At 38.7% G+C, this 24,967-nt stretch overlaps 1 protein-coding gene across 3 annotated transcripts in view; it reads right to left on the bottom strand.

The window, feature by feature from the left end:
* The window catches only part of LOC124615537 (protein O-mannosyltransferase 1), a 160,969-nt gene that overhangs the window by 125,196 nt on the left and 10,806 nt on the right, over positions 1-24,967 (bottom strand). For all 3 annotated transcript variants that reach the window (XR_006979799.1, XM_047143502.1, XM_047143501.1), the window contains 2 exons: positions 12,715-12,893; positions 9,270-9,394 (listed from right to left, as the gene is read on the bottom strand). Coding sequence is in view for 2 of the 3 variants with exons in the window: in XM_047143502.1 (XP_046999458.1) it covers positions 9,270-9,394; positions 12,715-12,893 (304 nt within the window). In the remaining variant the exon portion in view is untranslated. The remainder of the gene's footprint in view (positions 1-9,269; positions 9,395-12,714; positions 12,894-24,967) is intronic.

Genomic DNA, 24,967 nt, shown 5'->3' with positions numbered 1-24,967 from the left:
TGACATGTGATTACATTTACACGCAATTTGGGTGCATAGATCCTGAGAAATCAGTACCCAGAACAACCACCTCTGGTCGTAATAACGGCCTTGATACGCCTGGGAATTGAGCCAAACAGAGCTTGGATGGCGTGTACAGGTACAGCTGCCCATGCAGCTTCAACACGATACCACAGTTCATCAAGAGTAGTGACTGGCGTATTGTGACGAGCCAGTTGCTCGGCCACCATTGACCAGACGTTTTCAATTGGTGAGAGATCAGGAGAATGTGCTGGCCAGGGCAGCAGTCGAACATTTTCTGTATCTAGAAAGGCCCGTACAGGACCTGCAACATGCGGTCGTGCATTATCCTGCTGAAATGTAGGGTTTCACAGGGATTGAATGAAGGGTAGAGCCATGGGTCATAACACATCTGAAATGTAATGTCCACTGTTCAAAGTGCAGTCAATGCGAACAAGAGGTGACCGAGACGTGTAACCAATGGCACCCCATAACATCACGCTGAGTGATACGCCAGTATGGCGATGACGAATACACACTTCCAATGTGCATTCACCGCGAAGTCGCCAAACACGGATACGACCATCATGATTCTGTAAACAGAACCTGGATTCATCCGTAAAGATGACATTTTGCGATTCGTGCACCCAGGTTCGTCATTGAGTACACCATCGCAGGCACTCCTGTCTGTGATGCAGCGTCAAGGGTAACCACAGCCATGGTCTCTGAGCTGATACTCCGTGCTGCTGCAAGCGTCGTCGAACTGTTCGTGCAGATGGTTGTTGTCTTGCAAACGTCCCCATCTGTTGACTCAGGGATCGAGACATGGCTGCACGATCCGTTACAGCCAAGCGGATAAGATGCCTGTCATCTCAACTGCTAGTGATGCGAGGTCGTTGGAATCCAGCACGGCGTTCCTTATTACCCTCCTGAACCCACCGATTCTCAGTGATTGGATCTCGACCAACGCGAGCAGCAATGTCCCGATACAATAAATCGCAATTGCGATAGGCTACAATCTGACCTTTATCAAAGTTGGAAACGTGATGGTACGCATTTCTCCTCCTTACACGAGGCATCACAACAATGTTTCACCAGGCAACGCTGGTCAACTGCTGTTTGTGTATGAGAAATCGGTTGGAAACTTTACTCATGTCAGCATGTTGTAGGTGTCACCATCAACGCCAACCTTGTGTGAATGTTCTGAAAAGCTAATCATTTGTATATCACAGCATCATCTTCCTGTAGGTTAAATTTCATGTCTGTAGCATGTCATCTTCGTGGTGTAGCAATTTTAATGGCCAGTAGTGTATATTTGCATTTTCAGTTCTTTTCAATAATTATTTTACTGCTGACAGTCAAAACGGTTATACATGTTTTGGAGTGCTTGGCAAATTTTTACTTACGAAAAAGATGGAGCCAAGAATATGCATTAGATTCTGCTTTAAAAAATGAAATAAAGTGCAGCGCCGCATTGAAAATGACAGCTTTTGAATTTCACAAATCTACTATGTGTAAGACAAGAGTTCATAGGTGGTATAAACATTTCAAATAGGACCAAGAAGACACTAAAGATGATGTCCGCCCTGGGTACCGTAGCACATCAGTTATTGACGACAATGTGGAAGAAGTATGAAAATGGTTCTGGAAAACTGCTGAATCGCCTTCAAAGAGGTTGCTATGATGTCGACATATCTTTTGGCTCATGCCAATGTGATTGGATGTTTTGGGCATGAAACCTGTAGCAGCAAAGTTCATTCTGAAACTGTTCAATTTTGACCAAAAATGACACTGCGCAGACATTGCTCAGGAAATGCTGAATGAAGATGTCAATGATCTAGAACTTCTAAGCAAAGTTATAACAGTTGACAAAACAAGGGTATACAGGTATGACATCCAAAAAGTCCCATCCCTAGAAGGATCAAGACAAAAAAAAATTCGACAAGTTCAATCACATATGAAGGTTCTTCTCAATATTTTTTTTTATTACAATGCTTGTTGAGTTTCTGTCTTGTGATAGTATTGCCAACAAGGAATACTACCTTGAAGTAATGCGTCTTTCGCGTAAAGCTATCCGAACAAAAAGACCAGAATTGTGGCAAAACCACTCGTGGAAATTGCATCATGATAATGCATCCGCTCACTGCTCAAAGTTTGTTCATGATGTTTTGGCAAAAAAAATAAAGAAACCATTATGTTGTCTCAGCCAGCATATTCAACGGACATGGCCATTGAGATCTTTCCATTCCTGAGGCTGAAGAGAACCATAAAACGATGCCGTTTTGCCACCACTCAAGAGAAAAAAAAACAGAATCACTGTAGGAGCTTAGCACCACACCGAAAAATGAGTTTCAGAATTTCTTCCAAGATTGGGAAAAGTGGTGGCACATGTGCATTACATCTGAGGGGGATTACTTCAAAGAGGACGAAGTCGACATTGATGAATAGATGAAGTTACTTTCTGAGCCTTTCACATGTGACATTCCAAGTGACATGTAGAGACATAACTATGGTAACTATATGGATTCAGCATTTCTAGACTTCAAACGTTTTTTGATTCAGTGCTATAATGAAGTCTATCTAAAGAAAATAAATTCATGATACCTAAAACAGATTTGCACTGTATCAAAAATACTTGACAGGAAGAACAGTGCACGCTATTTTAGGTGGAGAGTGATCTACAAAAAATATGTAAAAATCTGGTGTTATTCACAGAAGTTCAACAGGACCATTTCTGGTCATACTATACATAAATTAATTGATGGATAATATTAGTTACATGCTCAGACCTTTCACATATTATGTAGTTTTCTATTCAGATGTCAAACATGATAAGAAATTTAGTAACATCCTGTTACAGCTTGACAAAATATAAGTTTGCTACAAAGAATGGCAATAATATCTTAATGCAGAGAAATTTTATGTGCACTTCAGGTAAAAAAAAATGTAGCAGCCTTTCAATACATGATTAACAAACACAATTGGAGTCAGTGACACACAGAAGTAAAATCTGTTGAGACATTAAAATCACATACACACAGTTGTAGGGTTTTTTAACGGGGGACTTGGGTGCTTTAATGCAAACCAGCTTAAACATTACAAGGACAAGATTTCCGGTTGGAAATCGTGAATGTTCTTCTGTCAGTGAGATTTGAATCCCACAGAAATCATGAAATAAAATTAGCATAATCCTCCCCTGACCTCAACCTTCGCTAGTCCCTGTCCTCCACACACCATCCTCTTCCCTTCTCCCATTACAGCACTATACATACCTTCTATCCCACCAACACTCTTACGAGCCTTTTCTCATTCTCTACTCCCCTCCACCTCCATCATTCTCTCCCCCTGCACAGCCTACTGACACTGCACCTAGTACCCTGTACCCACCATATTCCTACATACTCCCAGAGCCCGCTCAGCCTCTTCCCCCACTCATATCCTGCTACCCCTCCCCATCTCCACTGTATGCCGCTTCCTTACCCCCACCTACCAGACTAGCAGATTGCTGTGCACATCAGACAGTCCCAGTCAGGTTAAAGCACACGGAGACAGTAGCTACACCTGTATGTAAGATGCGCTTATGTGAATATGTGTGTGTGTTTTTCTATTTTAGAAGAAGGGTTTTGTCGAAAAGCTTAACATTTTAGCCATCTTTTTTGTTGTGCTTGTTTATGACTCAATGCCTCCTCTACGTAGTGAGGAGCAATTTATCCTTTCCACATCACTGAGGATAAAATTAGGCTGATCACAATGAGAGTCGTAGCATGTCAATCTTCCCCACACCATATATGTGTGTATAAATAAATATTACACAAAAAGTAGTCTTTGGTTTATCTATGGAGTGTAGTGTAGATTTCTTGAAAGAATGTCACAACAACTCACCACATACAAAAGACAGTGAGTCACAGACAGGCACAACAAAGACTGCTGCACATTTTAGCTTTCGGCCACAAGACCTCCTTCTGAAGCAGAAAAAACATACATATTCACATGAGCACAGCTCACATACACATGATCAATGTCACTGGGTGTTCAAGCCAGACTGAGTTGTAAGTGCACATGATGGGAGCAGTGGTGAGGGTAAGAAGGAGGCACAGGGCAGGAAGGGGTGGGGTGAGGGAATGTGTAGTGTAGCTTGTAGGAGCATGTAGGGACATGGTGGGGACAGGATAGAGCTACTGGATGCAGTCAGTAGGTTTGGGGTGTGGGGCAAGTGGGGGAGAAGTATTGAAGGGGAAACAGACTAGTGGGTGCATTGGTGGACTGGAAGGCTATGATGTGTTGGAGTAAGTGGAGGCCAGGGACTAGCAAAGGTCGAGATCATGGGATTTACAGGAACGTAGGCCATATTGCAGGGACAGTTCCCACCTGCACAATTCGGAAAAGCTGCTGTTGATAGGAAGGGGCCAGACTGCACAGGCTGTGAAGCAATCAATGAAGTGAAGCACACTGTGTTGGATAGCATGTTCAGCAACTGGGTGGTCCAGCTGTCTCTTGGCAACAGTTTGTCAGTGGCTCTTCATGTGGACAGACAGCTTGCTACTTGTCATGTGCAGGTAGAAAGCAGCACAGTGATTGCACATTAATTTGTAGATTACATGATTGCTTCACATGTAGCCTTGCCTTTGATGGGATACGAGATGCCTGTGACTGAACTGGAGAAGGTGGTGGTGGGAGGATGTATGGAATAGGTCTTGCATCTCGATATGAGCCAGGTGACATGGGGCTGGCGGCAGTGGTGGATAAAGGATGGACAAGGATATTGTGTTGATTTGGTGGGCGGCAAAATACCATTGTGGGAGGGATGGGAAGGGAGTGAGTAGCATATTCATCATTTCAGGGCATGATGGGAGGTAGTTATTGTTGTTATTCTATCCTGGACAGTCTGTTGTTTGATCTCAAAAGACTTTAAATTAGACTGCTTACAGTGCAGCCAAAATAAAACTGGTGTGAAAATTGTAGACCACACACCAAACTTAAAATCGTGCAACAGCTTTACAACATACTAATGAAGATTTTCTGATGCATCATGCAATTTTTGTGAATTCACACACTACAACAGGCTGAACCAAGCCTCATCCATAAAATTCAGAAACAGAGACTTTAAATGTCCCAACAGCACTTCATTCATACACCAGCAGCAGAAATGGACATGGGGCTTATTGGTCTGTAGGCTTTATCTACACACCAAAGAAAATTTGCACACACAAAAATGCAGGTCCTGTTCTTATAATGCTCTGACAATACAATGTTTTATTACCTACTGCATGGCTAATGTGTTGGATTATGTCTAACTTGGAGCAAAGTGATAAGCTTTTAACTGGTAGAGACAGATGGTATTTGTAACTACAAAATGCTCTTATTTGGCAATTCTGAAAGGTCTACAAAATATCCGCCTACTTCTACCACAACCTTTTCATTCTTCTTGCTTTGAAAGCTGCAGACTTTGCCCACTGACAATGTACAATTAATCCATGATGGTGTGCTGAAAAGCAATGTCTCTGAATTTTTTATGAGAAACCTCATAAAGCTTTTTACATAAAATAAACATTATTAACATTCCACATCTTTATTCTTCATGTTTACATATTTGCTGCCCTCTGTCGCTAGAGGGTTCTGAATTGTACTGTGAAAGATGTCAGTGTGTAATATAACTACGGTAGTGTGTGAGAAACAGAATGCTGTAATCTAGTTTCAAATTTAAAGACTTCGTCCACACCTAGAGCACACTCTTCTTCAGCATGACATTGCCAGACTCCACACAGGTGCTGCAATATCTGCAAAAATCTGACGCCTTGGGTTCACTATGATCATCCTCCATATAGTCCTGACTTGGCCCCACCAGATTTTCATCTGTTTCTAAACTATTTAGAACACCTTTGAGGGCTGCACTTTGATAGTGAAAAGCAATGCAAGCAGAGGTGAGGTTGAGGTCCATCAACAAAGTAAAACACTTTGGGGAAATGTGTACATTGCCATGGTGACTACGTTGAGAAATAAATACTTGTCTTATTTAAAAAGCTTTAAGAATTTTCACATAAAAAATTTGGAGGCATTGCTTTGCAGCACCCCATCATTATTCTCCAATTTAGCACGTTTTTTTATGGGTCAGGGATTAGGGTTAGAATCTACTTTTGGGAGAATAAAACAGAAAGAAACATATACCTGAAGCAGCAAGCACCACATTTCTGTTTGGTAGGAAAGCGACAGATTTGATTAGTTATTATTTTTTTCGATTCTTTTCCAATTTAGACCCAAATTAAGTATCTTCAATTGAACTGTGTAGGGATAATGACTCGTAGAACTACCTTCCTTGCATCAACAGTCAAATAAATGTCTGTAGAGACCTGAAAAGCTAATCACTACAATCTTTTCTTTTGTTAAGTCTATGTCCACGTATAAGTGTATACCAGTTCTGACATACATAGTAAAAAATTTAAGAGCACTACATAGCAGTAAAGGGCTGTTGCTCAAAGTGCTAATTTACAGTTAATGTAATTCGAAGTGCCTTCATTTTTCTAGTGCTCATCAAAAATAGAGCCATTACAGTATAATGTTGCACTGCAGCATATAATTTAATTTTTCTCTCTCTGTCTCGAAACTAATACAGTAATATTTATTATTATTTCATTCAGTACAGAGATATATCTTAGTTTCCCCCACTGTCTGATCAATATATCTTTTTACAACAGGTTGAAATGATTAACGGTCAGTCTATACCAAATATTCCAAACTGCTGTACATTTGCACACAGAAAAGTCTGTAATGTCACAGTACTATCTTTGAGTGCCAATCCAACATAGTTACAAACACAAAAACTTTTAAAACTTTGTTACAAAAACAAATTCGACATAAATAATTTTCATAAGGCTTCTCAATTACCCTGAATGTAATGTAAGGAATATATTTACAGGAATTTTAATATTGCTTTACCAAGACCACTTCTAACAGTTCCGAAATTATCATAAAAAATAATATCCATATGCTACATATCTATGTATACAAAAATGTTGTGAATGTTTTCTCAGATACATTGGCAAAAGATGGTGAAGTTGGAGGTGCTACTGCACTCTCATTAACTTTCGGGGCAAGTATTTAATACACAGGGTGTCCCAAAAAGAATGACTTGATTTTAACTTGTAATAATATGAGACAAATGTCACTACGTAAATGAAACAGTGCTAGATGTAATCGGCATGGTCTAGAGCTTCAGAAAAAATTCGCTAGATGTTGCTACGCGTGCTGACCTGGAGCATGCAGCCAGTCTCGCACAATATGGCATCCGCGCAACAGAAGGCGTATTGTATTATTGAATTTAGTTGTACTCAATCAGTGATTGCAGTTCAGCGGGTGTTTCATATTCGATTTCGTGCTAAACCACCATTACCAAAGAACATTCGATGGTGGTATAAAAAGTTTGAAGAAACAGGGTGTCTATGTAAAGGCAAAAGTCCCGGCCGGCCATGGGTTCCTAAACAAACAGTGGAACAAATCCGACGAGCGTTTGAGCAGAGCTCCCGCAAGTCTACATGTCGTGCTAGCCAAGAACTTGGGTTACCGCACATTACAGTGTGGCGTGTGTTACTGATTAAAACTGGTACAAACTCTTCGAGATACTGACAAAGTTAAGTGAATGGACTTTAGCAATGCTATTCTAGAGGATTCACTGTCATAATGTGCACATATGGGGGCTCAAAAATCCTCATGAAACAATTGAACACGAACGTGATTCACCAAAAGTGAATTTTTTTGTGCTGTTTTGCAAAGCAAGGTTTGTAGACCCTACTTTTTTGAGGAAGAAACCATAACATGACAATCATATCTTGCAATGCTACGGAACTGGTTATTCCCACAACTTGACTCTGACAATTTCATCTATTAGCAAGATTGAGCACCACTGCACTAGCACAACAACATGTGCAGTTTCCTCAATGTCAACGTACCTCAATGTTGGATAGGGCGTACAGGACTGCGAGACCAGGCTTTACGCTCTTGGCCTCCTAGGTCCCATGACTTAATCCGCTGACTTAACACCATGTGATTTCTTCCTGTGGAGGTATGTTAAACAATGTGTTTACATTCCTCCCTTACCTAGTGACATTGATGAACTAAAAATCAGAGTATCAGTTGCTGCAGCTTCAGTGACAGAAGACACCTTACGCTCAGTTTGGGATGAATTCGGCTATCGGCTAGATGTCGTCCATGCAGCTAATGGAAGACATAATATTGAACATTTATGAAGGGTTTTTATAAACTTCTGTCTTTTCTGAGTAAATTAGCATGCAATTTGTTGGTGTTAAGCCCTTCTTCTTAATAACTATTCTCTTTAAAATTGGGTCATTCTTTTTGGGACACCCTGTATTACAAAGAAGATTTGCAACCTATCTGTAATCTCAAGCTACACCAAAAAATTGTATTACCACACTGTTGTGCATCACTACACCACACAGACAACTGGGATGTCATAACACTTTGCACGGTGATCAAAATTAAAAAATTTCTTTACAACAGAATATTCAAGTTTATCTATTCAAATGAAACAAACAAAATATAACACACTTTTTTCCCTGCCCCCACAATTTGGAGAATTCACAGATTATCTAGTTATGCACAGATGCACTGAAAATTAATTTGCCTCATATTGAATAAGAGTTATCTTGGAAGCATGTAAAACCTCAAAAAGGAAACAAGCTTCTGGGAACAGTCTGTTAAGATAATTTATACACGTTAAGAGTATACCCACAACCTGGCAATACATGACACTGTTCTTTTATGATAAACAACCTGTCAACTGCACTAATCATCTCATAATGAGGAATGTAGCTGAATGATATTTTGAAATCTGATTTGCTATGTTCCACAACAGTAATGGTTGACAATGAGATTATTGACTGAAATGTAAGCAAATGAGACAAGTCTATAGAGGTGTATGGTTATCATCATGGTGTCAGTGCTGTTAACAGCAGTTTTACTCCCATGTGACTGGATGAGCTATTCAAAAGACCCTCATGTTAAACTAGCATAGATGTCCCTCCCCTCCAGCACTGTTGACTGCGGTCCATTTCAATAAAATTCTTCTGTGTGTGTGACCATATCATATGTGATAAAACTTTGGTGTTTCAGCTACTTTTGTAGCTAGCCTTCACCAGACTTTATACGTATGACGTAGTCACACAAAGAAGAATTTTACTGAAACTTCCCTCACATTACTTAAGCAACAAAATTATCATGCAAAACTGACCACAGACTTATAATAATACTCCAATTACCATCAAAACCAGCCAAATATGCTGCAACAGCAACTAGCTGTTTTCCAAGTGGTGGATGAGCATCAAAGAAAAAAATGCGTTTCATGTACAGGCTCACATACTTCCCATAATGAAGCTCATCAAAACTGAAACAGAATTAGAATATAGAAATATTGACTGTAAAATTAACTTTTCCATACTCACATGAAAATAGCAACAGTAATATAAGAACAACTGAATTTTGTATTTGATGATATTTGACAAATTTGAGACATATTAGTAAAAATTGCTGTATCTCTACACGAGTGGCAGGAAAGATAGCTATGACGTGAATTTAATTTTGTGGAGGAGAAGAAAAGATTACCATAGACGTTAAGTAACTGTAAAAGTATTTAAGACAAAGATGGCAATGATCATGAAATTTACTTAAGTAATGCATAAGAAATGAGTGAACAAAGAAATAAACAATCAGCAATTCTAGAAATAGAAATCACATAAATATTTAGTTAAAGAGAAAAAGACATTAGAACTTGAGTTTTTATTAGTAAAGTTCAACCAGTAAATGAATAAACTTTGCCTAACTGAGGAAGAAACTATTGGAATACTGTAGAAAGTTTCATGCCCCATACAGAAAACAATATCCCAGGGGTCACTGAATAATTATGTGTTCTAACAATTCTTAACTGTTTATAGTGAATACAAGCAAGTAACAAACACATATTTTGCTTAGTGGTGAATGGTCAAGAACTGTATCAAAGGTTTCCTTGAACTCAAGAAACTTGGCTTCAACCTGGGCTCTGATATTTCCTTTCTGGATCTCAAAACTAAAAAGAGCAAAACTAGATTTCCCACAATTGGTGCTTGTGAAATCTGAGATGGTTCCAAACAAGAGGGTATTTCGCCTCTAAAAAAAAAGTCGTCATATGCAAGCGCAAAATATATTCCATAATTCCACAGCGAATTGATGCCAATCATATAGATCTGCAGTTTTATGCATCTATAGTGCAATCCTTATTAAAGACTGGACCAAACTTCTGCCTTTCTACAAATGCATGGGACACTTCACTGTCTCTGCAACCTATATTACATAGCTGCTAGAACACGCATTACATTATTTCATATATCTGATACAGAAATTTTTTGGTGCTTCATCAAGTATAATGGTGTTCTTCTATCATGCGAGTACAGTTGTTTGTAAGTCCATGTTTATTGAGATACAACTGAATGTGAAAATCTCCTGCTGATCTCTTTAGTGAACATTTGATGTCTAAATTTATTACTTCTGGATTCATTTTACCATCTTCTGTTTTGCATTTAACATGATCTGTGAGCATATAGACACAAATTTTAATCACTGATTAAATTTTACACACAGTCAGTATGTTTTAAATACCTCCACAGATAAAATCTTGCTTTGGAATCCACTGAAAGATTCTCATTTAGCTGTCCTTGAAAAAAGCTGTCTTGGATACTTCACAATAACAATCTTATTCAAAACTTACTGTTAATTTCTTAACCACTGGAACTCTCTTCACTATTGACTATATTAAAGCCAACAGCATGTATACTTTGTCTATTTTCATTCTCTTATACAGTACTGTACTGTAAAGTAATTTGTCCTGGTATAATTTATTGTTGCAAATAATACTTAGACTCAGAACTGGACTATCAGAATAATTTGCAGTGTAGTCTGCAAAACTACCTGTCGACTGCTATTCAAGCATCAAGGACTTTCCAGTATTTCTGTCTCAGTAGGTGTACTTCTCACAGAACTGGCAGTTCATTAAAACTACGGAAATCCTCAGTGAGGACCTGACAGGAAATTGATATCTAAGCTGGAAAGCTTTCTTGCGGTAATCTATTATCATTCTGTTCACACATTTTTCAATGGTACAGAGACTTCTGTTCTCATATGGAAGTCACATGCACACATTATAGCAAACTCTTGTCTCTCACTTTCTTTTAAGGAACATTTCCAACAACTGTATGTTTAGTTATTTATTCTGTAATCAAGTAAGTTCAATTTGGCTCATGTAGTCCCTCAAATCCACAGAAAAAAATAATAAATAAATAAATACAGGATACTTATGAATGTATAATATGCAGCTGTTAAGTTACTTTGTGCTGAATGAACAAACTGTCAGCAGACATGTAAAATCAGTGGACAACGGCTCTTGGTTGTCATTGGGATTATTGGCAATTGACACAAAAGGCTTGGACCAATTTAATGTAGCTATACACCCAAATGTTGTAAGCTCCAACAGAAAACATGTTAAATTTCACAATGAGCGAAAGACTTCTGTGATTGCAATGATTCTGAGACAGTGCATGGTAAACTTTGCCTCCAACTCTGTGTTTGCTGTGGAGGCTTTCAGGATTTCACAGCAGGTGTTTATTTCCTTCGAATCACCTTTCTATAATTTTTTTTTTTTGGGGGGGGGGGGGGGTTAAGACACAACATTTTCAGCTTCTTGTCCCCCCCCCCCCCCTCCCCAATGCTCAAGATATTGTCAGAGACTATGGAAATAGGCTTTGAACAATTAGCTACATAGCTTCTTATTACTTCTCCTGCAGTCCTGCAGCATAGGAAACATTAGGCACTTTATACCTACTATCAGAACACAGCCCAGAATATTAGAGAAGATACGATAGAAAATGGAATGATGTTCTGGAAGCTACAACTGAAGCTGTTAGCTGGATTTGAATCTTGATAGAGATTTGTGAAACTGGAATGCTGTGTAAAGGTATATGAAGGAGAATTTGTATTTACTTTGTTGAAAGTAAAATGTGTGATTTGTAATTTTTCTCTCTTTTATAATTTGGAACTTGTATATTTAGTTTGCCATATGACAAATAAAATAAATATTTGTGCCAATTAAAGAAAGTTATAAGTGACCAGAACATTTTTGTCCATTCTGACTCGAGTTCTCAATGAGCTTCGTTACGGACACATACTATCTTCGTCACTGTAATTTAGTGATTTCAACGAAGCTGCTGGTATTTACATACATTACAAAATCAGACGCACACCCAAGTTTTTGCACACTGAAGACTTCTCATGTTTCAATCACACAAAGAAATGAATCAGCTTTCATCTCACATGAAGACTAACTGCTCTAGAAGTGACCGAGAAGGATGATGAACAGTACATTACTACTGACAGATGCCTATACATAATTTTGTTTATCCTAAACACTTATTCTTTGAGGGCAACCTCGCGATTTTTTTCAATAAATGAGTAACATAAAAGTTGTACTGCCTACAACTGTAAAACCAAATCCAGTCTACAGTTGTAAGACACTTCCCATTACCATGTAAAAATGTTCATTAAATAATTTTTTAGGCAACTGAATTTTTTTTTCAATAAATATGTAAGTAAATAAATAAATAAAATACTTCATATTCACAGACACATGACTTTATTTTTGAGCAACTATGAATATTAAACAAGAATTTAAAAATTTACACTATACTCCTTGGTTCTTCCAGCCTGTACATTCGTGTAGCAACACCACAAACAAACAAAATTACAGCCATCACATCCAGTTCTATGCTGACATTAAAATTTTTTTGGCTTTTATCGTTTTCTGCTACAGGTGACACTTTATCTTCACTGGGGCTATCAGGCACAGATTCACCATCACCCTGAAAACATGAAAGACTACTAAAATCTCATACACCTAAACAATAGGGTTATTAATATTATTCAACAACACTAAAATTTTACATTATCTATGTATATTATATACTATGTGTTACCATACCAATGTGAATCTTTTGTGAACAAACCAGAATCAATAAGTTCGAAAATGACACCAAATTTATCACTTGAGCTCCAGTCAGTACAATTCATCTCACAAGCAAATTTGCTCAGTACCCTGCACCAAAACAAAATACTTCCTTGCTGCGAGTCATATTCACGGCATCATTTTATATAAGGAATATTAGTTCCTACGTAAGACATAACAGTTTTCACAGAAGATAGTGATTCTACTGTAATTGTAAGGTATCTGGTCACTTGGTAGGTAAGTATCTATCAGCTGGCTGTTCATCTCTTGGATGGAATGGACTTATCACCCTCATACACGAGCTTTGGTTCTTCGAGGCTATAAGTCCCACCTAGCTCCCTCTCCTTGGCTAAGACATCCACAGATGTCTCACGCCTTCATTCTCTCTCTCCCTTTTTTAAATAATGCTGTCCTCAACTTCAACTCAAATGTTGGTTTGAACATCACAGTGAGTTACTAGGCATGGCCCTTCTGAAGGTTCAACCGAAGCATAAGGTACCACCTGTGTTGTAGTTATGTTGTGTTACATGACTTCCAGTTTGAATGGCATATTTGAAATGCATCATGTTTGGAGAGGCCATTTTGTGGTTTGTGGTGGTGATCTCTAGGGCTGAATGTTTATGTTTATGAGTTGTAAGGGACTGTAAGTGAGTGATGTTAGTGAGGCACTGACTTAGTGCTGTACTTTACTCTGTGTTCTGGAAGTTTGCTTTTTTTTGGCTTGTTAGTTATTTCAACACAGTTACTTATTAGCTACTGATTTGTTGTCGGCTTTGGAATTGTTACTTCATCGTGTCCTTCGCAGTTGCAAGTCCAACATCCCCCCCCCCCCCCGTTTGTTAATAGTTATAGATCTGACAATGAAATTTACGAATTACTAACTGAACTCAAACTGAAGAATAATAAAGCACCAGGAGAAGACAGGATAACAATAGAGATGTTGATGACTGGAGGTGGAACACTTCAGAAATAGATATACAATCTCATGTGTGAGGTATGGAGAAAGGAGGAGAGTGCAAGAACAATAAAAGGAACTGTAGTAATTATAGAGGTATTTCTCTATTAAGTGTACAATACAAAGCATTGTCACTAATAATTCTTGAAAAGCTGAAGCCTTTTGCTGAAAAATATTGTTGGAGAGTACCAGGCAGGTTTTCGAGCAGGAATGTCAATCAAATTTTCACCATGAGACAGATCTGGAAGAAGTCCTGAGAATTCAACCACCGATTCCTAGTAACGTTTATAGGTTTCTCAAAAGCATAGGATAGTACACACAGATTAAGCACGTACAACATCCTGAGGGAGCTCGGCATATCAAGAAAGTCAAGTAACTTGGTGAAGGCGTGTACAACAGACATAAAAACTATGGTGAAATAACAGGGGAGCAATTCAAGGAATTCAGCATCAGAACAGTCACTATCAGAACAGGCATGTGACAAAGTGATGCCATTTCACCACTGTTTTTTAACGTGGTGCTGGAGAAAGTATTTGAAGAAATAGAAAGAGAAGGTAAAGGGGTGAAGCTAATTCGAATAACACAGCTACTGGGATATGAAGATGACATTGCAGCCATAGTGGAGTCAGAGGAAGAGATGGCAGAAACCTTAGAGCACTTAGCAACAAATGCCAGTAAGACTGAACTGAGGATTAAGGTGAAGAGGACTAAAATGACAGAAGTATCCAGAAAAGCCCCTAATAATGCCCCACTGCAGGTTGGAACAGGGAATATAATCAGAGTGGAAAATTTTACATAACTTGGCACCCTGTTCAACAAGCATATACTGAGCGAGGTGGCGCAGTGGTTAGACACTGGACTCGCATTCGGGAGGACGACGGTTCAATCCCGCGTCCGGCCATCCTGATTTAGGTTTTCCATGATTTCCCTAAATCGCTCCACGCAAATGCCGGAATGGCTCCTTTCAAAGGGCACGGCCGACTTCCTTCCCCATCCTTCCCTAATTCGATGAGACCAATGACTTTGGTGTCTGGTCTCCTTCCCCGAAACAACCCAACCCAACCCAACACAACACAACACAACCCAACCCAACCCCTCAACAGGCATAATAACCTAAAACAAGAAATTAATCAACATATTGTCAATGGCTCTAAAACATACTTCAGTCTGAGGCAGATAATGTCATCCAAAGAAAAAATTAACTGTCAGTTAAGACTAAACTTCAAGCCTATGATGCTTTGATGGTACAGGTGTTGTTTTATGGGACAGAAACATTAAGCATCATGAGAGAGGGAGAGTGAGAGTGAGAGAGAGAGAGAGAGAGAGAGAACATGCTGATCTTTGAATGTAAAATCATGAAAATGATCTCTGGACCAATCTGTGAAGAGAACACATGGAGACATAGAAAGAACCAGGAACTCTAAGACCTAAAGAAACAACTGAACACAGTACAGAAAATGAAAGCACAGAGAATAAGCCTGGCAGGGCACATTGCTAGGAGGTCAGAAACATGCTGGGCCAAAGCTGTGCTTATGGGAAAATCTGATGGAACTCTTCCAGTTGGAAAACCGAGAGAGCATTGCAAGAATGAACTGTAGAAGGACCTTCAGCAGTTGGATGTCCATGAGAAATGAATCCAAAGTGCACAAGATTGGCATCTATGAAGGAACACTATAAGGTGGGCACATGCATGATCTTCAGTGTCTGTGACAACCAATACGTATGTATGTATGCATGTAAGTTGCCGCTATGAGTGGGGAGATGGGCACTACAATTAAATTTCTGCATTTATACGACCTCTTGGCAGAATGTGTTAAATGTCAACTGTGCAGTGAATTAATTAAATTCAACAAAGTTGTTGGGTCTTGAAATCAGGACAAGTATATGTGGTGGTGATGGCAGCATGACAATATTTGGTGTTTGATTAGGAGGGTTGCTGATTCAAGAAGTTTAAGCCAGCTACCAAATGCGCTATCGTTTTGTTGACTTTTTTGTTGGTACTATCACTCGTCGATTGGGTTTTGTGCCCATAAAACAGGCCTCAGTGATAGGTCTGTGTTAGACTGTTGTTCTTTTTGTAGGGAGGTTTCTTTTGAGTTTATAAATTATAGAAGACCATTAGGGGTGGCCAGAGTTGGTTGTGAAAATTGTGGGAAGGTTAATTTTGAGAAAGGTAGTACTGCTGCGGGAACCTGGAAGTGGGAGTTCGATGTTTCAGGGGCTGGATATGCTGATGTAGTTTTTAAGGTGGTGGGTAGGCGGATTCTACTATTATTTCAGACTCATTTTTATCTTATACAGGTTCAGTGACAGAGTTGTCACCATTTAGTGGTGAATCACAGTGTCAAATTTGAAGATTATGTAACAGGGGCTTTAATACTGCAGAGGGGTGTTGGGGAGTTGTGAAATCCATTATACAGTGGCAAAAGAAGTGCTATTCCACTTTTCAGTCTCATCTTTATGAGTACTAATGGTGGAAGAGCTTGCATGAGAACTATTATCCATTTTAGTGTGTGTGTGTGTGTGTGTGTGTGTGTGTGTGTGTGTGTTTTATTATTTTTTTAAAAAAAAAGATTGGTGTGAAAATGGTTGTAAGTTACATTTATGTGGGTTGATGGGGAGCATTGTTTAATTGTTTAATTTAGATCTGAGTATTTTGTTTGGCGACGGCTTTCATTTTGGGGGGGGGGGGGGGGGGGCGGCGGCAGAGTTAGGGTAGTGCTAATGTTCTGTTCGCATTGTTTTTATTCCTGCTTTTCCAAAGTTATGAATAATGTTACTTTTTCTAATTATACTTCTATTTTGGATATTGTATTGTGTTGGGGCTAGGTACTAGTTGGTGGGTCGGAGCGGTTTGGAAGGGAGGAAGGCAGTTAGGGAGGATTGTGTTTCATATATATTTAAGAAATATGGATATGTGATTATGTGCATAATTTTCTTTGAGATATTTGGATCAACATTCCTGCTGCAGTAGTTTTTTTATGATTTTGAGAGTTAGGTTGTTAGTTGACATTCGTAATTATTAGTTGATATTGGTCGGTATCGTAGAGTATATTGTAGTTTATTTGGTCAGGTTGAGTTTTTGGTAATAGTCAAGATTTGTGAGTTGTGGTTTGTTGTTATCATGGGCTTCGTTGAACTATCTATAGATCAAGTGAAGTTTCTGATAGTGGCTTTTTGAGCAATTTATACTTTTGTGGTGTTGTGGGCTCCTTTTGACCCATATAGGTCAAGTGAAATTTTCAGTATCAAATTTTTGTGAATTTCACTATTTATATTTTTTGCAAAAGTATTTGTTTTTCTACATATTTACTATTAGGAATGTTGTTTATTTTGTCTGCCCCCACTAATTCCTGTGGCTGTCTCATTAGAATTACAAAATCTTTGAAATCAATTGGGTTACATGTTATTTGATAATACTATTTTTGCACATGTATTATGCGCTGTCATGGTCACCGTACTGTGCAAGTGCAAAATGGCAGGGTCTGCCAGGATGACAATGTCATGGGTCAAAGCTGACTGGTGGTACTGGGCCCTTCGCTATTTCCCTATTGGAAGCAGTATGGCTCCTGTCTTCCTCTGACTTTTGAATTGATGCACCCAGACAAAAAAGAAACATTTAAACTCAGACATGAACTCTGAAGCTCAGTGTCCTTTCTTGTATGCATGTGATACGCAAATGATCTCAAAACACCCACAAGGTTCCCTCCACCCTTCTCTGACAGACTTTTAATGTGTTTAGCTGCTTTTAGATTTGTGACCACATTTTAACACTACAATTAATAATGGCAGAATACAACTGTCCATTACTCCTATATTGATACTAAACATTAACTGATTTTATAAAATGAAGCTAATGACCAGTATTAGATACATATGTTTGCTTCTCCTGTTCTGATTCATTTGTCCTGGCCATAAATACTCAACTCATATAGAGAAAAGTTCAACATCACTAATGAATTTTCCATTAATATATGCCATGTACCTACCAAAAACAAAACCTAATTGATAACAATAAGTCTAAAAATTAACAGTCCTTTCACTATCAAATAAACTTCTTCTTCTTCAGTAGCCCTACAGCCCTTAGTGAGCCTTGGCTTCTTCAACAATCTTCCTCCACACTTCTCGGTTATTTGCTGCTCTTTTCCACCCCCGGACTCCCATATTGCTCATATCCATTATTACCTCATCGATCCATCTTCTTCTAGGTCTCCCTTTTCGCCTAACTGAATGGATCATACCTTTCATCATTTTCTTTGGAATTCTATCCTCTGCCATTCTCTCCAAGTGTCCTAGCCATCGTATTCGCTGTGATTTCACAAATTTTACTATGTCCCTGCCTTGTATTAACTCTTGTAATTCGGCATTGTAGCGTATTCTCCAGCCTTCTTCCTCCCTTATTGGCCCATAGATTTTGCGTAGTATTTTCCGCTCAATGCTTCTTAGAGCATTTTTATCGTTTTCTGTCAACGTCCATACCTCTGAGCCGTATGTGATAACTGGGCGGACTAGGGAATTATATATTAGCAGTTTAGTTTTTCTTGTAACAAGGCTATTTTTGAAAAGCTGCATATTTGGAAAGTAAGCTCTGTTTCCTGCTTGTATTCTTTCCCTTATAGCCTTTCCAATACTGTTATCATTTGTTATTAGGGCTTCCAAGTAGTTAAAAAAGGACACTCCATTGAAGCATTTCCCATTGATGTTTAGGTTTTTAGGGGTTCTTCTGGCCTCAGATTGTGACATCACCATATATTTTATCAAATAAACTAGGCAGAAATAAAATCTCTGTTCAAGAAGGGATCAATAAGCGATCAACACAGATTTAAAATTATCACCCTATCACTAACATTCCAATACTTTCAGAAGCATTTGAAAACTGAAATACTACCCAGATTTTACAATGAAATATATTATTCTATGTGGGCAATTTAATTACCAATAAGAAAGAAGCAGTGCACATTTAATAACCAAATATGCTGAACAATTTGACATATCACTACCAAAAGCAGTAAATATGCATGTATCTTATGTGACCCCATAAAAAGTTTTTGACCCAATAAATACTGACCTACTGTGACCCACCCTCTGTTATGAGGCACTCATCCTTCTTGGATGTTGACATTTCATAGGACTGGTTTTATTGAGGATGTGGATACGGATGCAGACAATGGTTGTGAGATGATTTTAAAAGCAATTTAACATTTACCATTTTTATTATCATAATTTTCATATGAAATTATAAATGAACACAATTCTATTTCAATGTTGTGTGCCAGTGAAAAAAATGATTCCAACTACTCTCATCATAAAGTAATGCTGTCTTCAACATGAAAGTTGTTTGACTAATGCACTTCTTTAGTTGGTGCTACCCTATTGGGGGTGGAATGAACTGATTCATTCAGCCAGTTACAGGAGGATATGCAGTTTAATGTGGACTCCAAACCATGATACAACTCAGCATTTCTCACAATAATGAAAATTGCCAGAAGTGAAGGAAGAAGGAAGTGGTAATTGTGACAAGGTATCGAACCCAAGACCTGGCACGCACGCACGCGCCCACACACACACGCACACACACACACACACACACACACACACACACACACACACGATAATGCTGCAGCAAAAGTTTACTTTAACAGTAACAATAACTGCATCCACTAAGTAAACATGAACTAATAATAATAATTAATAATAATGTACACTAAAATAAAATGAGAGAACAGAGAGAATGCGTAACTCTCAAGAACCTTTCTGGTACTTATGGTTCTACAAGTTGCTTTACTTATCAATGTCAACTCTTCATTAGTTCATTTAAAATATATTTGTTGATTATAACATTTCATACCCCCCCCCCCCCCCCAATGAACCATGGACCTAGCCGTTGGTGGGGAGGCTTGCGTGCCTCAGCGATACAGATAGCCGTACCGTAGGTGCAACCACAACGGAGGGGTATCTGTTGAGAGGCCAGACAAACGTGTGGTTCCTGAAGAGGGGCAGCAGCCTTTTCAGTAGTTGCAAGGGCAACAGTCTGGATGACTGACTGATCTGGCCTTGTAACACTAACCAAAACGGCCTTGCTGTGCTGGTACTGCGAAAGGATGAAAGCAAGGGGAAACTACGGCCGTAATTTTTCTCGAGGGCATGCAGCTTTACTGTATGGTTAAATGATGATGGCGTCCTCTTGGGTAAAATATCCCAGAGGTAAAATAGTCCCCCATTCAGATCTCCAGGCGGGGACTACTCAAGAGGATGTCTTTATCAGGAGAAAGAAAACTGGCGTTCTACGGATTGGAGCGTGGAATGTCATATCCCTTAATCGGGCAGGTAGGTTAGAAAATTTAAAAAGGGAAATGGATAGGTTTAAGTTAGATATAGTGGGAATTAGTGAAGTTCGGTGGCAGGAGGAACAAGACTTCTGGTCAGGTGACTACAGGGTTATAAGCACAAAATCAAATAGGGGTAATGCAAGAGAAGATTTAATAATGAATAGGAAAATAGGAATGCGGGTAAGCTACTACAAACAGCATAGTGAATGCATTATTGTGGCCAACATAGATACGAAGCCCACGCCTACTACAGTAGTACAAGTTTATATGCCAACTAGCTCTGCAGATGACAAAGAAATTGAAGAAATGTATGATGAAATAAAAGAAATTATTCAGATAGTGAAGGGTGACGAAAATTTAATAGTCATTGGCGACTGGAATTTGGTAGTAGGAAAAGGGAGAGAAGGAAACGTAGTAGGTGAATATGGATTGGGGCTAAGAAATGAATAAGGAAGCCACCTGGCAGAATTTTGCACAGAGCATAACTTAATCATAGCTAACACTTGGTTCAAGAATCATAAAAGAAGGCTGTATACAAGAAAGAAGCCTGGAGATACTGACAGGTTTCAGATAGATTATCTAATGGTAAGACAGAGATTTAGGAACCAGGTTTTAAATTGTAAGACATTTCCAGGGGCAGATGTGGACTCTGACCACAATCTATTGGTTATGACCTGTAGATTAAAACTGAAGAAACTGCAAAAAGGTGGGAATTTAAGGAGATGGGACCTGGATAAACTGAAAGAACCAGAGGTTGTACAGAGTTTCAGGGAGAGCATAAGGGAACAATTGACAGGAATGGGGGAAAGAAATACAGTAGAAGAAGAATGGGTAGCACTGAGGGATGAAGTAGTGAAGGCAGCAGAGGATCAAGTAGGTAAAAAGACGAGGGCTAGTAGAAATCCTTGGGTAACAGAAGAAATATTGAATTTAATTGATGAAAGGAGCAAATATAAAAATGAATAAATGAAGCAGGCAAAAAGGAATACAAACGTCTCAAAAATGAGATCGACAGGACGTGCAAAATGGCTAAGCAGGGGTGGCTAGAGGACATATGTAAGGATGTAGAGGCTTATCTCACGAGGGGTAAGTTAGATACTGCCTACAGGAACATTAAAGAGACCTTTGGAGATAAGAGAACCACTTGCATGAACATCAAGAGCTCAGATGGAAACCCAGTTCTAAGCAAAGAAGGGAAGGCAGAAAGGTGGAAGGGGTATATAGAGGGTTTATACAAGGGTGATGTACTTGAGGACAATATTATGGAAATGGAAGAGGATGTAGATGAAGATGAAATGAGAGATACGATACTGCGTTTGACAGAGCACTGAAAGACCTGAGTCGAAACAAGGCCCACGGAGTAGACAACATTCCATTGGAACTACTGACGGCCTTGGGAGACCCAGTCCTGACAAAACTCTACCATCTGGTGAGCAAGATGTGTGAAACAGGCGAAATACTCTCAGACTTCAAGAAGAATATAATAATTCCAACCCCAAAGAAAGCAGGTGTTGACAGATGTGAAAATTACCAAACTATCAGTTTAATAAGTCACAGCTGCAAAATACTAACGCGAATTCTTTACAGAAGAATGCAAAAACTAGTAGAAGCCGACCTCGGGGAAGATCAGTTTGGATTCCATAGAAATGTTGGAACACGTGAGGCAATACTGACCCTACGACTCATCATAGAAGCTAGATAAAGGAAGGGTAAACCTACGTTTCTAGCATTTGTAGACTTAGAGAAAGCTTTTGACAATGTTGACTGGAATACTCTCTTTCAAATTCTAGAGGTGGCAGGGGTAAAATATAGGGGGCGAAAGGCTATTTACAATTTGTACAGAAACCAGATGGCAGTTATAAGAGTCAAGAGACATGAAAGGGAAGCACTGGTTGGGAAGGGAGTGAGACAGGGCTGTAGCCTATCCCCGATGTTATTCAATCTGTATACTGAGAAAGCAGTGAAGGAAACAAAAGAAAAATTCGGAGTAGGTATTAAAATCCATGGAGAAGAAATAAAAACTTTGAGGTTCACCGATGACATTGTAATTCTGTCAGAGACGACAAAGGACTTGGAAGAGCAGTTGAACGGAATGGATAGTGTCTTGAAAGGGGGATATAAGATGAACATCAACAAAAGCAAAACGAGGATAATGGAATGTAGTCGAATTAAGTCGGGTGATGCTGAGGGAATTAGATTAGGAAATGAGACACTTAAAGTAGTAAAGGAGTTTTGCTATTTGGGGAGCAAAATAACTGATGATGGTTGAAGTAGAGAGGATATAAAATGTAAACTGGCAATGGCAAGGAAAGCGTTCCTGAAGAAGAGAAATTTGTTAACATCGAGTATAGATTTAAGTGTCAGGAAGTCATTTCTGAAAGTATTTGTATGGAGTGTAGCCATGTATGAAAGTGAAACATGGACGATAAATAGTTTGGACAAGAAGAGAATAGAAGCTTTTGAAATGTGGTGCTACAGAAGAATGCTGAAGATTAGATGGGTAGATCACATAACTAATGAGGAAGTATTGAATAGAATTGGGGAGAAGAGAAGTTTGTGCACAACTTGACTAGAAGAAGGGATCGGTTGGTAGGACATGTTCTGAGGCATCAAGGGATCACCAATTTAGTATTGGAGGGTAGCGTGGATGGTAAAAATCGTAGAGGGAGACCAAGAGATGAATACACTAAGCAGATTCAGAAGGATGTAGGTTGCGGTAGGTACTGGGAGATGAAGAGGCTTGTACAGGATAGAGTAGCATGGAGAGCTGCATCAAACCAGTCTCAGGACTGAAGACCACAACAACAACAACAACAACAACAACAACATTTCATAAAACCCTGTGATGCAATGCAATACCAAACAGTCAAATTGCATGACATTAAAACATGTAATGATCAAGATACAAAAAAGGCTGCCTCTTGAATTAAATTTAGCAGTGAGCTTAAGCTAGAATAATGTGCAATAAATTAAGTAGTTTTGTATGAAGAATATGAATGCTAATGCAGTACTAGTGACATGAAAAATCACATATCAACCTCAATTTTAATCTATTTCTAGGCATGGCATTACTCTTTGTTTTTTAAATAAATATTAGGTCTATCAGTATCTATATGGAAAAAAAATAGCAAAATGTATATGTGCCGAAAAATTGATAACACTGAAATACAGAGGTTTTATGCACCAAAATCTGCCCATTAGCCGAAAGAAGTCAGTGGCAGTATATTAATTACATCCTCTGCCCAAATCAACAGCATGATCTGTTCTGATAGTGTGCATAGATAGCATAAAAGCTCCATTAACAAACATAATAAATGAGTCCTTTAGTTCAGGTATTTTTCCAGAGTATCTAAAGCATGTACAAATGGTGCCCCACTAAAAAAAAGCTAATTGCAGACAACATTGAAAACTACTTTCAGTTTCACTACTGTCTTCATTCTCAAAAATAATTGAATCAGTCATGAAAGATAAAGCTATAGGTTGCATGAGTAAGTACATCCTTTTTAACAAACCAGAGTTCAATTTTTAAGTGGGGGTAGTACAGTATCAGCCATTACAGAGTTCACAAAAGTGACACTTGAAGCTTTTGACAGGGATGATCACGTTATGTTTATTTTGTTAAACTTGTCTGAGGCTTTTAAAACTTGATCATAACGAAGCAAGCTAGAAGTGCTGGATGTAATAAGAATGGTACCAGTTCTACTTGGAAAACAGGGCACAAAAAGTGGATATAGCTCTCACATCTCCTGTTGATACATGTTTAATAAAACAAATGTCAAACAGGAAACATATAGGTGTTCGTTGGGGTAGTGTAATGGGTCCAATTCTGTTCTTAATATGCATCAATAACTTTCCAGACAGATAAGTAGGAAGAGTTCTCTTTACTGATGACAGATACATTGTAGTCACCAGAATTCCTATTAGAGCAAGAACATGAAAATCTGAAAGATGTCTACAATTGAGTAGTATGTAATAAATTATGCATAACAAAAGAAAAAGAAACAGTGTGCACTTCAACACAAAGAGAACAACAGTTTCACATTAAGCATAGAAGATAACTCTTCAGACTGTGTAACAAACACAACTTTTTAGGGATGAACATTGTCAACTAATGTGGAACAGGCACACAAAGATACTGGAAAAAAAGACTGTCATCAGCATGACTTAAGTTTTTGGCATCAGCCAATGTCTTATGGTGACATGCTAGGCCTACATACACTCATTTCTTAGCTATGGGATTCTTTTCTGAAGATTGAAGGCACGAAACATTGACACAGTTTTTAAACCGGAGAAAAGGACCATAAGAATAATTCATTCCCTCACTTTTCTAATTCAGCACCACCTAATTTCTCACTTTGTCTACCCATTTCATCCCTTCCATTCTCCTCCAAATCCACATCTCAAATGCTTCTAGTTGTCTTTCTTCCTCTTTCTCAGTGTCCATGTCAGAGCTCCATATAATACCATGCTCCATATAAAGTATCCCGCCAGACCCTTCCTTAGATTCCTGTCCATGCACCTACATAGAAGCCTCCTCTTCTTATTAAATGCCTTCTTGGCAATTTTTATACATGTTTTCACCTCCTTATTACATCTCATATCATCTGTAAGTAGGCTTCCCAGATATCTGAAAGCACTAACTTGTTC

Source organism: Schistocerca americana, chromosome 5 (assembly GCF_021461395.2).
Source record: "Schistocerca americana isolate TAMUIC-IGC-003095 chromosome 5, iqSchAmer2.1, whole genome shotgun sequence".
Taxonomy (NCBI): domain Eukaryota; kingdom Metazoa; phylum Arthropoda; class Insecta; order Orthoptera; family Acrididae; genus Schistocerca; species Schistocerca americana.
This window is presented reverse-complemented; position numbering and strand designations above follow the sequence as displayed.